The sequence below is a fragment of the Delphinapterus leucas genome, chromosome 4 (assembly GCF_059928025.1).
Source record: "Delphinapterus leucas isolate spDelLeu-1000000601 "Yukka" chromosome 4, BTC_Dleu_Yukka2, whole genome shotgun sequence".
Classification (NCBI taxonomy): domain Eukaryota; kingdom Metazoa; phylum Chordata; class Mammalia; order Artiodactyla; family Monodontidae; genus Delphinapterus; species Delphinapterus leucas.
The window spans coordinates 130,855,147-130,871,762 of NC_143132.1; the positions used below are offsets into that span (position 1 = coordinate 130,855,147).

At 49.4% G+C, this 16,616-nt stretch overlaps 1 protein-coding gene across 8 annotated transcripts in view; it reads right to left on the bottom strand.

The window, feature by feature from the left end:
* The window catches only part of ESYT3 (extended synaptotagmin 3), a 52,914-nt gene that overhangs the window by 6,382 nt on the left and 29,916 nt on the right, over positions 1–16,616 (bottom strand). For 3 of the 8 annotated variants that reach the window (XM_022582591.3, XM_022582590.3, XM_089911096.1), the window contains exons 8-20: positions 15,082–15,202; positions 12,983–13,153; positions 12,208–12,290; positions 10,373–10,421; positions 10,037–10,126; positions 9,532–9,594; positions 9,366–9,428; positions 8,744–8,812; positions 8,113–8,199; positions 7,255–7,404; positions 4,991–5,487; positions 4,200–4,298; positions 3,544–3,675 (exon numbers count right to left, since the gene is read on the bottom strand). In XM_022582591.3, coding sequence (XP_022438299.1) covers positions 3,544–3,675; positions 4,200–4,298; positions 4,991–5,487; positions 7,255–7,404; positions 8,113–8,199; positions 8,744–8,812; positions 9,366–9,428; positions 9,532–9,594; positions 10,037–10,126; positions 10,373–10,421; positions 12,208–12,290; positions 12,983–13,153; positions 15,082–15,202 — 1,674 coding nt within the window. The remainder of the gene's footprint in view (positions 1–3,543; positions 3,676–4,199; positions 4,299–4,990; positions 5,488–7,254; positions 7,405–8,112; positions 8,200–8,743; positions 8,813–9,365; positions 9,429–9,531; positions 9,595–10,036; positions 10,127–10,372; positions 10,422–12,207; positions 12,291–12,982; positions 13,154–15,081; positions 15,203–16,616) is intronic. The other 5 variants (XM_089911092.1, XM_089911094.1, XM_022582592.3 and 2 more) reach the window with 5 other exon arrangements.

Genomic DNA, 16,616 nt, shown 5'->3' on the forward strand with positions numbered 1-16,616 from the left:
CAGTTAGATTTACTCCTAGATATTTTATTTTTGATGCAATTATAAATGGATTTTCTTAATTTCTCAGATAGTTTGTTGTTAGTGTATAGAAATGCAACAGATTTCTGTATATTAATTTTGTATCCTGCAATGTTACTGAATTCATTTATTAGTTCTAATAGGTTTTTGGTGACATCTTTAGCATTTTCTTTATAAAGCATCATGTCATCTTTAAACAGTGACAGTTTTACTTCTCTCTTTGGATTCCTTTTTTTTTTTCCTTGTCTGATTGCTGTGGCTAGGACTTCCAATACTATGTTTAAACCTGGTAAGAGTGGGCATCCTTGTCTGAGGGTAGTGCTTGTCTTGTAAAATGAGTTTTGCAACTGTTCCCTTTTCTATATTTTGGAAGAGTCTGGGGATGGCTGGTGTTAATTCTTCTTTGAATATTTGGTAGAATTCACTAGTGAAGCCATGTGGTCCTGGACCTGTTTGTTGGGAGATTTTTGATTATTGATTCAAACTTCTTACTAGTAATCAGTCTGTTCAGATTTTCTGTTTCTTCATTATTCAGTCTTGGTAGGTTGTATCTTTCTAGGAATTTATCCTTTTCTTCTAGGTTGTCTAATTTGTTGGCATATAACTATTCATAGTAGTCTCTTATCCTTTGTATTTCTGTGGTATCAGTTTTACAGTTCCTCTTTCCTCTTTTATGTCCTCTTTTTTTCTTGGTGAGTCTAGCTAAAGGTTTATCAATTTTGTTTATCTTTTCAAAGAACCAGCTCTAAGTTTCATTGATTTTTTTTTTCTATTGTCTTTTTAGTTTCTATTTCCATTCTGAACTTTATTTCCTTCCTTCTGCTGACTTTGGACTTTATTCTTCTTTTTCTTATTCCTTGAGGCGTAAAGTTAGATTGTTTATTTGAGATTTTTCTTATTTCTTACTTACTTTTCTTGTTTATGATATATGCATTTATTGCTATGAAATTCCTTCTTAGAACTGCTTTTGCTGCATCCCATAAATTTTGTTATGTTACATTTCCATTTTCTTAGTCTGAAGGTATTTTTTGATTTCTCTTGATTTCTTGATATGATTTCAATCTTCTTAAATTTATTAAGACTTGTTTGTGGCAGCCTAGTATATGATCTATCCTGGAGAATGTTCTATGTGCACTTGAGAAGAATGTGTATTCTGCTGCTTTGGGATGGACTGTTCTTTGTATATCTGTTAAGTTCATCTGGTCTAACATGTCATATACAGCTAATGCTTCCTTACTGAATTTGTCTGGATGATCTATCCTTTGATGAAAGTAGGGTATTAAAGTACCCTACTATTATTATTTTATTGCTGTCTATGTCTCCCTTTAGGTCTGTGAATATTTGCTTTATGTATTTAGGTGCTCTTATGTTGGGTACATAAATATTTACAAATACTATATCCTCTTGTTGGATTGACCCCTTTATCATTATGTAATGCCCTTGTCTTTTATTACAGTCTTTGTTTTAAAGTCTGTTTTATCTAATATAAGTATAGCAACACCCTGGCTTTCTTTCAGTTTTTATTTGCGTGGAATATCTTTTTCCATCCTTCCCTTTCTGTCTGTGTGCATCTTTCAATCTGAAGTGAGTCTCTTGTAGGCAGCATGTAGATGGGTCTTGTTGTTTTTTTTTTTTTTAATCCACTTAGCCACTCTCTTTTGATTGGAGAATTAGTCCATTTACATTTAAAGTAATTATTGACAGGTATGTACTTATTGCTATTTTATTAATTTTTTACTGGCTGTTTTGTAGATCCTCTCTGTTCCTTTTTTCTTCTCTTGCTTGCTCCCTTTGTGTTTGATGACTTTAGTGGTATGCTTAGATTCCTTTTTCTTTATCATTTGTGTACCTACTATAGGTTTTTGCTTTGTGTTTACCATTATGCTTACATATGACAACTTCCAACAGTCTATTTTAAGTTGGTAACTTAAGTGTGAATGCATTTTAGGGGCTTCCCTGGTGGCGCAGTAGTTAAGAATCCACCTGCCAATGCAGGGGACACAGGTTTGAGCCCTGGTCCGGGAAGATCCCACATGCCGCAGAGCAACTAAAAGCCCGTGCGCCACAACTACTAAGCCCGCACACCTAGAGCCTGTGCTCAACAACAAGAGAAGCTTAAAGAAATCTCTTGTAAGCTGGTTTAGTGATGGTGAACTCCTTTAGCTTTTGCTTGTCTGGAAAACTCTCCTTCAATTCTGAATGATAACTTTCCCTGGTAGAGTATTTTTGGTTGGAAGTGTTTTCCTTTGAGCACTTTGACTATTGTGCCACTCCATTCTGGCCTGCAAAGTTTCTGCTGATGGTCTTATAGCGGGGCTCCCTGTAATGTAACTACTTGTTTTTCTTTTGCTGTTTTTAAGATTCTCTCCTTGTCGTTAACTTTAGAGATTTTAATTATAATGTATATGGTATGAACATGTACTCAACAAGAGACCTCTGAACTCCTTACTTCTAGGTTTACGTTTAAGATGGAGGTTGCCAAGTCTGCCTCGTAGATAATCCAGGCATATCTTGCTGTTACAATTTTGAGAGAGAATTACTAACAGATTAGGTTTGTCACAAAAGTCAATCTCCTGTGTTCCCACATAACAATTTTGACATCCTTTTATAATTGTGTCAGAGCTCTCTGAAGGCAACATCTTTCACCTATGTGGCTGTAGAATATAGGATGGTGCCTGGTATGTAGAGTGTTCAATAAATACTGAATGAATATATTCTCTCTCCCCCACTCTTTCATGGTATCGGTGAACTCAAAAGGTAGCTTTTGAAGGAATATATTAGTCGTTAGACATGGCCCATAAAGGACTCAGTACAACTCTTTTTAAAATGAGTAGTTATTGACCAAGATAAGAGGAAACCAACATTATTAGATGTATCTTCCTAGGCTGGCTAGCAATGTCTTCTCTTAGGATCCCACAGCAAAAGGAAGCAATGATGAGATTCTGACTTCCATACCTTGTGATCAACTTGAAATCAAGAATTAGAATATTAAGGTTAAGACTTGCCACCACAGACCCATCAAAAGCAAGAAACGTGATTAGACTCTGTCTACTGGTTTGTCCCCAAGGACATGGGTGGACACGCGAGGGGAGGGTATCTGTTCTACCTGCCACCTGTGCTTTGTTGCGGGTGGGAAGACAGGCCAAAGAGCCTGGAGCTTTGGAGGAAATTTTAGGTCCTTAGGTTCAAGGCACGTTTATTTTTGATCGAAAGAAAATATATTTGACCAGATTCAAATCCTTTTACTGCCAAAGAGGCTTCATTTAAAGAGAAAGAGTATGGAACATTTCATAATCAGGAGCACTTTAGTCTCTATGGACAAGAAAAGTGGGTAGCTGTTTTGCTAAACTTCCCTGGCAGTCCTTTTCTCTCACTAAAGTATAGAAGCTTTATGAAAGCATAGACTGTGTAGTCCTGTTCAACCCCAGCCCTTCCCAGAATCTGGCAGCTGCCAGGTACACGGGAGGTCCTCAGCAAATACTCGAGCGGCTGAGGCACTCTAGGTAGGCCACCTGGGCCACTTACATCTCATCAAACAGGGGATCCAGGGTCTTCCGCTTCACTGAGGTCTTCTTACGACTTGCCCACCTCCTTTCTGGCAACAAGTAGACACGGACGTAGGGATCAGCTCCACTGCTGGTACAGGGCATCAGGTTTCTGATTTGGTTTCAAAGACATTAAAGAAAAAAGGCCTCTGGTTTTGAAATACTGAAAATACTCATTTAGAGAAAGCTGTACTATCCATACAGCTTTAGATGGCCTTGAGGATAAAAATGCCCTGCAGTCTAGACCAAAAAAAGCAAAAGTCTGCAGAATTCAGAGGATATCAGGTGCATGGTTTCATAAACATGCATTTTGTAAAGTTGGGTGTAGAGCCAAGTACCATTCCATCTAAAGGAAGTTGAAGATTCTCACTTGAGAAAATGTCCTGGCTCCAAACCACCCCAGACAATTTTGCAGTGGTTGCAGTGGTTGTGTCTGAGCAAAGCCCTTGGCTCTGGAGCCCATCAGCACCACTGAGGATCTGTTACAGCATGCACAGCATGCAGGCCTTCAGACCTCATTCCTTCCAAATGTCTACCTTGTCTGCCTTGGGGCTGCCTGCCCCTGCCACTGCTCCAAGTGCCCCCACTCTGATTTTGGTCACCTGATGCTCTCACCTGGCCCTAGCATCCCTTTACCTGCAGCCGTTGATTAGCACGCTGAGACAGTGCTGCAGACACACATAGCGCACCGTGAGCTGAATCTCACCCAGCCCCTGATGCCTGAGATCCCCGTCTCTGTAAAGAAAGGCTTTGTCATTTCTCTTGCCATTACAAGTGCTGACCTCTCCCCACCCCCCAAGAAGTATGTAAGTTAATAAAATAATTCTCAGTAAGGTTCCTTTTAGTTGGAAGTCAGTTCTATCCAGCATTCATGTAAAATTATCCTATTTCACAGTAGGAAAAGCATGGCACAGTAGGAAGAACCCTGGAGCAGAATCTGCCTTTATACTATGATTTCTTGTGGAACCTTGGGTGAGTTGTTCGACCTTTATGATAGTAAGTTCTATCTTGTAGGGTTATTGTGAAGATTAAATTAAATAACATGCTAAGCCCAGAGTCAACATTTAATAAATGGCAGCCGCTGCTTATATAATTCCACATTCTAAGCTTTCCATATCATCCCAGTATAAATAACTCTTTAGAATTCAGGGTATGCTTCTGTTGTAAGGAACCTTAACAACTGAAGTCCAACATCTATTTTATAGTTGGTGTGTAGCTAGAGCCACATGAGACTTTTTGGCACGTGCACACGTGCTTTCTCTCCCCCCAGCCTGTGTTCTTTCTATCTCACCATGCTGCCTCTTATGAAGCCATTTTGTGAAAAACCAGAACTTGCACAGAAAAGTAAGTTCATATCTACTTTTCCATCCAGGGAGGTATTTTTCATGCAGGTCATTTTAGAAAAGATTAAGCAGAGAGGTGCGTACTCAGTGTTGAGGCTGACATCTGTCAGGTCAAAGCAGGAAGAGGCCAGGGAGTTGAGCGAGGACATGCTGGGAGCCAGCCTCTTGGGCGGCTGTGCGAATAGGGAGGAAGGGCATTTCATGGCTCTGGGTGACTTGATGGGCCCTGGAGAGTGGGGGCCTGGGACAGCCAGGAAGATGGTAGACACACTCGTCTTCTCCTCCTTGGATGCACAGAACCCTCTGGCTCTGTCCTTGCCTTTGGGCTCTGGGCCCATCTGTTGAAGTGAGGGCTTGGTGGCAGCAATGGTGGCACTGGTGGTGGCTGTGGTACTTTTGGAGGCTTGCTTGATATCAGAAGCAGGGTCTGGAGGGCATGGCAAATCTGCAGGGCCCTCTCCCTGCGGTGGGGCTCTGGAGCCCTGGTTGGTGGCAACCTTCTTAATGAGCAGAGGGCCTTTCTTTAGGGCTTCAGGTCCTGTGTATGGGCTTCCCAGCTCTCGTTCTTCCAAGTGCAGGAACTGTAAGCAGATGACAGGGTGGTTTATGGGCTGGGCACACCAGTACCACTCTCTCCCCCTCTGCTCTCACCTACCTCTGGGAAATGGTTCCTTCTCTTTCCTGGAAGGAACAGTTTTCTCAAAACTCAGTTCCTTTCTGACTCCCCAGTCCAATGGATTTTTACCCCCAGACCATATCTTTTTACCCCTAGACCATATCTTCCTTAACCTCTCTGCCTCTGACTCACTCTGACCAGACCTTCTGTCTTTTCCCTTTCTCCTGCCTCACCAGTCTTCATGAAGACTCAGTTCTGATCCCCTTTTCTCTATCCACTGGTACTGGATGCTGGAGACCTGGCCAATTCTCACAGCATGCACTTCCCCTCGGTACGGAGGACTCCCTCACCTTAACCTTCATATAGATCACCAGCTGCCTTCTGGATATGGTCATTTCTAGCTGTCACCTTATTTACCATTGCTTTCCCTAAAATGTGTTTCCTATCCAGACACACCCCTGTGCTTGTAGCACCAAAGTTTCAAACCTCAGCCATTGTGTCTCTCCTTCCCCTTTTCCCATCAGTCATTAAGACTCTTCCTAGGAACTTCCATTTCCAGCAATAAGGCGATCAAAATATTCTGAAAAACCTCCTGTTAGGAATGCCCAATAAAAATGAAACAAACATACTTCTAAATGCATAGCCAAACTCACAAGAAAGTAAGGAAAATCCCTAGGTTAAAAAAGAGAGAGAGAGAGAGAAAACTGAAAAATAAAGGTTAACTTTCCCAGGGTCATTTATCAACCATGGAATCCAAGGGGTTTGGAGAAGAGACCTAGGGTCAGAGTAGGACCCATGAAGGTGGGATATCTTTAGTGAAAAAGTAGTCTAGGATAAATAAACATTTCACCCACCAGCAAAGACTGACGACAAGAAATATATCTATCTCAGCCTGTACTCTGGTTGGGGGAAATAAAGTCTTTCATGAGAATATGGCACCTTATAGCCTGTCTCCTATAAATTTTGGGTTCATATTTATACTACCGTGGGGTTTTGAAACCCAAAGTTTGAAAATTAACATAAAAGTGGACTCAGGTGTGTAATGTTCCTGAGGTGCTTGGTTGCAGCCAAAGCAGAACTTCCTTGGAAGTGAACAACCTCAATCCAGGTCACAAAGGCAACACTGAACCTATGTCTGCAACCCAAGTTACCAAATGTAGAAATGAGTCACCATGAAACAGCATCAGCAGACACAACAGACATCAAAATTTATCTACCAAGATCTTCAGATAATAGACTTAACATACATTTTAAGTATTTTCAAATGATTAAAGATGGGATAGACTCATGAGAAGATAATAAAACACAACAAAGAAAAGACATTGTAGATTTGGAAAAGATAAAGTGAAAGATGAAGAATAGCCTTTGAAACAAAAACTGTGAACAGGTTAAACAGCAGATTAGGCATAGCCAAAGAAAGAATTAGTGGTCTGGAAGACAGGTCTGAGGAAATTAGAATGTAGCACCAAGAGATAAAGAGATGGAAAATATGAAGGTGAGATCAGGTTAAGCCATGGAGATGATGAGAAGGTCCAACATAATAGAAGGAATTGTAGAAGGAGGGATTAAAAGATTAGGAGAGGCAATAGTTGAAGAGAAAATGGCTGACAGTATTCTTGAAATTGATAAAAAATAGGAATCCATCTCCTAGCTTCTTCCCCACACAGTGCAGATACTGAGTGCTGGGCAGACCACCCCCTGCCTCCCCTGGGGGAACGGGGGAGAGGTTTACCCGAAGCACCAGCCTCATGGAGATAAGGCTGTCCAGGCCTGAGTGGTCCAGTTGGAAGCGCTGCTCGAGGGTAAGGTCTGCATAGGGGAGAATCTGGCACAGGGGGAACTCCAGCACTCCTAGAGCACATTCTCGGTCATCATCAAGCACCTGGGCAGTGGGCCAGTCACAAAACAAGAGGATAACGAAGTCCCACCCTCACCAGACTGCTCTCTGGGCTCCCGCCAAGACTGAGTTCACTTCAGTAAGGATGTTCTGTGTTTCTTTTGGCCTCTGGTCCTTTCCTGAAAACTGGAAATGGGACCATGCCTGGTCCCTGCCTTCAGTCAGGGCAAGAGAGTGACTCAGGGTAGAGGCAACCATGATCTGTATGAGGCAAGTCTGTCAAATGCCTGGGACCATCAGGGCTTTAGGGACTGATGAGCTGTGCTGCTCTATGATGGGACTTCCAGACAGGTCTGAGGGTCCCCAAAGACCCCAGTTCTACTACTTGTTGGTCATGAGATCTTGGACAAGTCATCGTTTGAGCCTCTGGTTTGCTCAGGTGTAAATAAGATCTCTCGCCCACAGATCTCTTTTTAAAGAAGTACATCATCATTAGTGTCCTGAGTAGATTCCAACCCAGGCCACGCTGGGTGCTAGGTAATAACTGGAGAGACTGGCAGGGAGCACCAAGGGACTTGAGGGTTTGTCCTTCCACAACCTCCTACCCAATGACCTTGGTCACCAGGCTCACGAAGATGTGGGCCCTTAGTATCCTCTCCTGACTTTACTGCCGGGGGAGCCTGCTCAAGCCCCCTACCCCTCCTAGCTTAGACGCCTCTTAGCTGTGTTCCAAGAGCCCAACTTTAAGCAAACCTTCAGATGCAGCTGTTCAGTGGCCACGTTGCGCACAAAGAAGGAGAACACCTGGCTCCACACAGGGTCCTTGCTGTGGCGACAGGTCTGGGGACAGGAGAGGGAGAGATCACTGAAGGGTCAAGTTGGGCAGAGCAGGATACCAGCACCCTCTGCTCTCATTCTGGCCCCCTGGTGCCATTGGGAGCCTTCTCTGTGTCCGCCCAGGTATGGCACAAGCTACGGCTCGTGGGAGGCACTAGGGCAGGGCAGTCAGACTCAAAGGCAAGGAGAGTTTGCCAGGAAATCTCACAGGGGCTGAAATCCTACCAGCATTAGAGCTCACTTCCAGGGGGACTTTTGCTGCTGGGGGTGGGGGAAAGGACATAGGCGTAGAGCCATGCCTAAGCTTGAACGCTAGTTCTTCTGCTTTCTAGCCTTTAGGCGAGTCACTGATCTCTGGCCTCCAGATTCTTGAACTGTGAAACTATCTTGTGAGGTTATTTTGAAGACAGAGTAATATAAAGTGCCTATCGTGTGCCAGCACCTACTAGGCATTCAGTGTAAGCGAATTCCCTTTTGCTTCTCTCCCGGAAGTGTTGGGGTACCCGCCCATTTCCTTAGTCCTCGGCTGCACGCCAAGCTGTCTTACCTTGCTCAGGTGTGTCTTCTTGCCTACAGATAGCTTGACATAGGAAGAAGGATCTCTGTTGACTTTATTCTGTGAGGGGACAAATCCACAAAATGGAGGTGGCACCCCCAGTGCCAACTTGAGACCCTGCCTCTCAACCCTCAGGAGCATCAGTGGGACCTGAGGCCACCCAACCACTTCCCTTTGAGAGAAGGCTCCCCTGGTGCTCCCAGGAGCCCCGGGCTGCCATCACTGTGCCAGCACCTAGACGGGGTTGACCCCAGGGGAAGCTTCCAAGTTAAAGATGGGAGGCCTGGCTGGGCACAGGCCCTTGTTCCCTAGAGCTGTGGAGACAGGGTGCAGTTGAGTTCTGGCTCCCCCTTAGCTGTGTGGCACAAGCACTTAGCTTTCCGGGTCCTATTTTTAAAACGGCAATAAAATGGATGCACGGCCACCATGGGACTCAGGCATAGCAGATGTGGGGATGAGGTGCCAAGCCCGGTGCCTGGCTCACTGCAGGCTCAGTGAACGGTGGCGCTCATTGGCCCTGGGCTGTGTGTGCATGGCACCGCCCAGCAGACGCGGGGCTGTGGTTACTCTGGGGAAAAGGAGCTGTGTGACTTGCTTTCACACCCACACTTACCCTGGCACATTTGGAGAGCTTTTTGGCTTGATATTCACCATTTAGGTAGTCAAAGGGGTTTCTCTGCAGCACGAGAAGAACAGGGTGAATGAGCAACACGTGGACATTTGAAAGTGATGGGCACAAGGCAGGGTGTGTGTGACACTCTGGCTGTGTCACCACTCACCGGCAGGTTGCAGGCGCTCTCCAAGAAGACCACGAGAATGGCAGTGGAAAAACTACCATGGTCCTACAAGCAGACACAAACCCTCACTAGGTGGCGCCAGCATCAGGAGACACAGACTGGTTTAGGAGAAGCCTCTTCGTGCCTGAAGAGCCAGCCCTTGCCCTCCAGACTGGCCTTCCCTTCCCTCACAACCTAGCTCTTTGCTGAGGCTGAAAATACAACTGCAGCACGACAGACTCAAGTCAGAACCAGTGGCCTTCCCTATGAACTGGGCTGATGGGCACTAACAGAGCTTTTAAGGATCCCATCCGCCCTTTGTGGAGATGAGGGCTGAGGGACATGCTCCCCAGAAGGTGGGGCTGGCTGGAGGACTCTGTGGGCAAGATCTGTGGCTTCAGCTCTCTAGCTCCCTCCCTGCCTCCCCGCACAGCTCTCACATGGACCAGACCTGCCACAAGTTCCCCCCTCCCCCCTTCTGCCAGGGAGCACGACAGCCCGCACTCACCCCTATCACAGCTTCCGGGTCTGTGATCAGTGAGAGCCACTCCAGCCTCAGGTGCAGCTGCCCGCTCGTTGTGTCTTTCAGGACAAACCACTGCAGGGGGAGGGGGAGGGGGAGGAGAGCTTGGGGAAAGGGCCAGTGGGACGCTACTGACTCACTCCAGGCAGCTCAGTTCTGGGACCCAGTAGGGCCCTAATAGGGGCTTCAGGGAAGAGGTGAACCAGCCCAGACAGGGTAGGCTCTAGACTAGGAGAGGTGGTTATGGAAGGACAGAAGTACTACACTTTGGGATGGAAATGATGCTGTCCACAAGGAGGGGTTTGCAGGCACCAACTCTACCTCATCCACCACTCTGTTGGTCATGACGTCCCCGAGGCAGATCTGCAGGCTGGAATACACAGGGAGCGGAAAGTCAGCTCAGCCCAGAGGCAGCAACAAGCAGCGGGCATGGAGGCCCACTCTGAAATCAATTTTGAAATGTCCGAGTGGGACTCTCAAGACGGAGGACCTTATTCATCCCAAGAATGAATGGGAGACCACTTTGAGCTCAAGCAAAGGAAGGACTGTCTGACCATCGGGGCTGCTCCCACTGGGCATGCTGCCCGGGCAGGCAGGCGGCTCTGATCCCAGAGGGGAACAAGCAGACACTGCTGGACACACTGGCCCTGGATCGCTCAATGAGGGTGCTATTGGTATTTGGGCTGGGATGAGTCGTCACTATGCAGAACTGCCCATGCATTGCAGGAATTTAGCCTCTCTGTCGTGTGTCCTCTAAATGCCAGTGGCACCACCTCCCGCAGTCACTGTAATAACCAGAAATGCCCCTCCCTTTCCAAAACTGGCCCAGATGCCCTCCAGGGGCTACGTATAGTTGGCATGTGTGTGAGAGGCGGTACACATTCATGGCGTGCCTTCCGCCTCGCCCGACCCAAGCCCAACTGGAGCGTCCTGAGAGCCAGAGGGGAAATTAATTCCATGTAACTGTTAGAAATGTGCTTGAGCTCAAAACACACTTGAAATCAGTTACCTAAACCACGAACCACAAGACACACTTCTAATCTGCAACATTACAAAAATCACAACTCCTTTCTCACAACTGCTTTCATTAAGATGAGAAATTAAAAATGATAAGTAACGTGGTGGTGAGCTATTTCTCGGGTGGTCAGATTGTTCCCCTCCCATTTTGTTTTGTTTCTATTTTTTTAAATCACCTGTTCACAGAAACAAGCTAAAAATTTTAGGAGTAAGAAGATTTGGGTAAAATTCTCTTTTCCGCTGCCTCCTAACCCCAGCCTCTGAGATGAGCCGCGGTGTAGCGTCCACACGAGCACATGCGAACACACGTACATGTCCATCCTCCCTGGAAAGATGTATCAACTGCTCAGGTCACTCCCAACTGCTTCCCCTACTTCCCTAGATAGAAATGAATATCCTCGAGGTCAACATACATAGATCCTACTCATCATTTTTAAAAGCTGCGGGATATTCTGTAGTTTGGCAGTGACAAATTTGTTGAAACATTCAGGCAATGTCCTCTGACTCTGGACAATCACGTTTCCAGCTTTTTTGGTTTGTCACCACAGATAAACATTTCAGGTATAATGCTTTTATAGGAGATTCCTGGAATTGGGGTGGCTGGACCAAGACACATGTAAATTTAGAGTTTTGATAGCCAGCCCCACGCCGGTCATTTCAATCCTCTCTCAGCCCTGAGGCTCTGTGTTCCTCTGAACTGGAAGGAGAGAGAGGTGACTTGACCTGCAGGCCACAACGGCTGATGCAGCAAACCTCAAGCACGACCCCACGGGAGCCAAGTGCCAGCTCAGAGTGAGCAGATGGTTCCTGGGTACCGGGGGCCTGGCCATCCGTGCCAGCCTTGGCCCTGCCCACTGCTCCAAACGGGGACTCTGGGTGCATTATGAGGAGCACAGAAAGCAGAGCCCACGGTACACAAACGTCGGGGCCCTCCATGTACCCCCAGAGGGCTGGCGCTCAGGGCTGGGCACTCGGGAGGCATCTGGGGGGAGGTTTGTGGCAGCGGTGCGGAACCATGGGACTGGTTGCCTGGTACAGTCACCACGTCAGAGTGCAGCGAGGGCGGTGGAAGCAGGGGTACCTGTGCCTCAAGGCCTAGAGCCCTGCGCCCCCAGGCCCAGCATGGCCTTCCTCCTCACCTGCCCAAGAAGTCATCCTTGTCAGGGTCCTCATCGTACAGGTCCACCACCAGGTCCTGCCCAGGGACTTCATGCACTATGAACTGGAAGGAAAGAGAGGTGACTTGACCTGCAGGCCACACAGCTGATGAAGCAGACCTCAAGCACGACCCCCGGGGAGCCAAGTTCCAGCTCTGCCACCTGCCAGCTCGGAGCTCCGGGCAGGTCCTGCCCTTCTCAGTGCCTGGAGAACCCCACCTGTAAGAGGGGAGTGATGCCCTCTCCTGCGGGGTGCGGAGGATTAAAGGCAGCTTGTGCAAGCCTGTGGGCAGGGTGGGTGCTCGGGATGCTGGCTGCTGTGTTTTCTGCCCGGGGCTTGCCGCTTCCAAACTGCAACACTCAAACAGGCTGTGGGCCTGCCCTTCACACGATAAGGATTGTGGCTGAACTTAAGGCAGAACTTCAGGCTCCCGGTGTCTGGCTCTGGGAGGGAAGGCTGAGAGGACTGGGGCAGAACTGCCCCTGATGTTCTTTGATTTGATCTGAAAACTTCCAACAAAGTCGGCTCTGGTTGGGAAGGGACGTAGGAATCTGTCAATAGGCTGGCCCTCCATCAGGGGCCAGAGCAGCCCATCTCTGCAAGCCTGTTCCCGAGGGCCATGCCTGTGGCCCAGTGTTGCCCGTGGGTGTGTGAGGACCGTGAAGGTAGGGCCCTCCCTTGCTTGGGACAGAACCACCCAGAGTGGAGCCCTGGAGGGAATGGAGAGCAGCTGGGAGCCGCTAAGGAGACTCTCACCTCAAACACCTCGTTCCAGGTGGGGTTCAGGTTCTTATAGATGGTCCTGCTCCGGAAATGCTGCAGGCCGATGCTCACCTTGGCGTAGGGGTCTGACTTGCCTCGGAGTCCTAGGAAGTGGTCCTTCTGGGCCAGCTTTTCTCCCTCCAGCAAGTGGGCTCTGATCACTCCCTGGAAAATGCCCCAGCCCGGGCCTCACAGCTGTTTCTAGGGCCCTCAGAGCCCCCGACATCAGAGCCCAAGCCATCAGCTATCACCCCAGCCCCACCTTACCCTCCTCATGTCTGGACAGGGAGACAGAAGCCAGAGACGACAGCCTCTTGGCCAGGGCCACGCAGCAAGGGACGGCAAGGCCCAGGGCTCTGTCCACTGCACCACGATGCCCGGCCACATTCCCGGCCCTCCCGCCTCTCCGTGCCTCCAGCCTGCCCCGTGAAGGGCCCATTCCACCGCGGCCACGTCCTCGTCCTGTGCCAACTGCCACGCCACCCGAGCGGCTTTCCTCCTGCATTCCAGCCCCTCTCTAGCTTACACGTAGACTGAGGCCCGGTGTCATTTCTTCCCACTACCCAGGTGTACACACCCCTGTGGCCTCTGCCTGCTGCGGCAGTTGGTCCCTGGCCTCGTAAAGGCCCCAGCACTGAGTCACCCCACTCCCCACACCCTAGGCTATGTCTCAAGTCAGAACAGAGCACAAGAACCAGGAAAAACACAGTTCAGGGGGCCACTAGGCCTCTGGCCTAGAACTATTTCTTTTAAATATCAGTAAATACATATGCATTTGCCCTTTGACCCAGCAATCCCACGTCTAGAAATCTATCCTAAAGACATACTGGCAAACATGAAAAGATATGGACAAGGCTCTTCATGACAGCATAATTGGAAATAACGGAAGACCAGACACAGCTCAGCCATCCATCAGTAGAGAACTGGTTGAATAGATGCGGTACATTCACGTGGTGGAGTACCACGTACCACACTGTCATGGGGTGACCCTCACGACACATGCATGATAACAGCAAGGTGAGGAGAGCTGTGGCCTGCTGCCGTCCATCCAAGAAAGGGGGACTATGCGTGTAATCAGATATGTACCCACAGCCATCATACGTGTATGTGCTCATATTAGAAAACAAACCATGAAAAATACTGGAGGAGGAGGGACTAGGTGGTAGAAGCTAGACTCCTTAAAGTACAATTTGTTTTTCACACTGGCCCTTAGACGTGTGCAAATATTTTACATGATTGTAAAAGAAAGTTAAGGTAAAAATTAAACTCTAGAAACAGAAAATGGAAGGAAATCAATGTAAATATTCATGGCCAGTTGTCACAGACACACAGAGAGGAACTATTCCAAGTGAGTTTAAATTGTAGCCACTTGACAGTACATCTCTAGTGGGATATGCCCTACGGACAGAATGTCTGCAGTAGCTATGATGTAGGTGACGGTGCCGTACTGAGACTGCTAAACGCGCAGTGTGGGGTAAGGGCCATGCGTCACCCCTGTGTGGCCTGATGCCTCACACCTGGCTCTGATGGTAAAAATAGGCACTTTCCCCTCTCCTGAGGCCCTGACTCCCAGCCCCATGGCCAGGGCACCTTCTGCAGGGAGGCCATGTGGCTGTCCTCCTGAGGACAGCGCTGAGGGCTGGCCCCCTCCTCAGGGGCCTTCTGAGCTCCCAGGACGGGCGGGGGCAGTGGGGCTGAGCACGCAAGGAAGCCCCACGTCCTGGCTCCTTCCCAGAAGACGTAAGCGTTCTTCCTGCCACCAAAGGATGGAATGGGAGCCTCCTGTCCCTGAAGGGAGAATGGGAGGCTCCTGGAGTTTCCCGGGAGCGAGTGTGACCGCCCACAGTCCCCAACACAGGCCGCATGGGGGGACCAGGATCCAGGAAGGAATGCTCCCTGGGCTTTTTCCCTCCCAAGATGGGTGACTTTGGGCAAGTCATTCAACCTTCCTAAGACTCAGTCTTTGCTCCATAAAATAGGATGCCAGGCCCTCATAGGGCGGAAGTGAGCATCGCCATCTGAGGGCGCATCTCCCTGGCCCGTCTGTCCCTCAGCTCTGGGCCCAGTGCTCTGCGGCCCGTGCGGGTACTCACGCAGGGCAGAGGGAAGCGCAGGTTGGTCAGGTCCAGCCCCTTCTTCACGGGCACAGTCACACGGTTGGGCAGCACCAGGTGGGCAGCGATGAGGTCCTCCAGCATGCTGTCTGACACCTCACTGGGGACAGCGGGCACGCAGAGCTGTGGAGGGTGGCACCACCTCCCCCAGGCCGCCTGCCTGTCCGCCCATCCCTGGAGCTGGAACCAGGAGCAGAGCTTGGGGCCAGGTGGGCCCATCCTGGGACAGAGCAGCCCTGACCCCAGCCTGCCTGGATGGGGGGTCAGGGGGAGGATGTAGGGTGTACATTTTGACCGCCCCTGAGCCCCCCCACCCCAATCCTGCTTTGTTCTCTGAGGCATCACAGCATGGTAGCCAAGAACGAGGACATGGATCCTGGGTTAGAATCTTGGCTCTGTCACCCACAAGCTGCGTGACCTTGGAAAGTTGCTGATCTCGCCAGACCTTAGTCTCCTCACCTCTAAAGTGGGGATGATTGTGCCTACTTCCTGGGGCTGTTATGAGGATGAGTTAATACCTGTGAAGTGCTGAGGGCAGTGCTTAGTGCCCAGTAAATGCCAGGTACGTGTTCACTGTTGTAGCCCTTCTACTCTCTGACATCACCTTGAAATCCTCCTTCTTTATTGCCTGACTCTATCTCGCCAGTAGAGGGAGACAGGGGCAGTGGGCCGGCACGCAGTAGGTGCTCAGGAAATATCTTCTAAGTGAAAGAATGCATGACTGGATTCTCTGCGCCCAGGGGGTGAAGATCAGTGGGAATGTCCCCAGTGAGGGAGTGAGTGGTCCTCCCTGCAGGTGGGGACAGCTGCTGGGCCTGGCGAGCCAGCCAGGGGCTACCCTGGATGGTCCACTGTCCCTTCCTCCTGGGAGGTGTGTCCACACGGGGCTGGAGCCCTTCTCTGCTCCTCTCACGGGCCTGAGGCTCTGAGCGCAGCACCACACCGGCCCCAGGAAGGTGGGTTGCCCAGACCAGCTCCTCCTCACTGGCCTCTGCTGTGAGAGCTGCCCCCTCCCATGCCAGTGTCTGTGTCTGGGCGGGAGCCACTTGGGCTTCTCACACACACTTGGGTCGGGGAGGGAGTGGATGTGGACGAGGAGGACACTCGTGTGTATCCACACCCACTGTGCCAGCACCGCACGTACCTGACTGTTCTCCCAGGGGCCTCAAGACAGAGGAACCAGGCTCCCTATTTACTGAGGAAGAGCCCAGAGAGGTGAAGTCACTTGTCCAAAGGCACGCAGTGGCTGAGGGGGGGCCAGGAGGCTGGTCTGGCTGGCCTGGTTCCAGAGCCTGCACTCGCCCCTCATTAGCCCACGGGGCCTCCTCTAGGACATCTCACCTGATGATGTCACTCCAAACACACCAATGCTATCCCCCTGGAGGGGGCAGCTGCCCACCCCTCTCCTCGTGCAGAGAGGGAGAGGGAGGGCACAGCCACGGTGTGGTTCCCATCACTGGCTGCACGGCCCGAAGGGCCCCACCTCGGGCCTGCCTGGCGGTTCGCACAGGCAC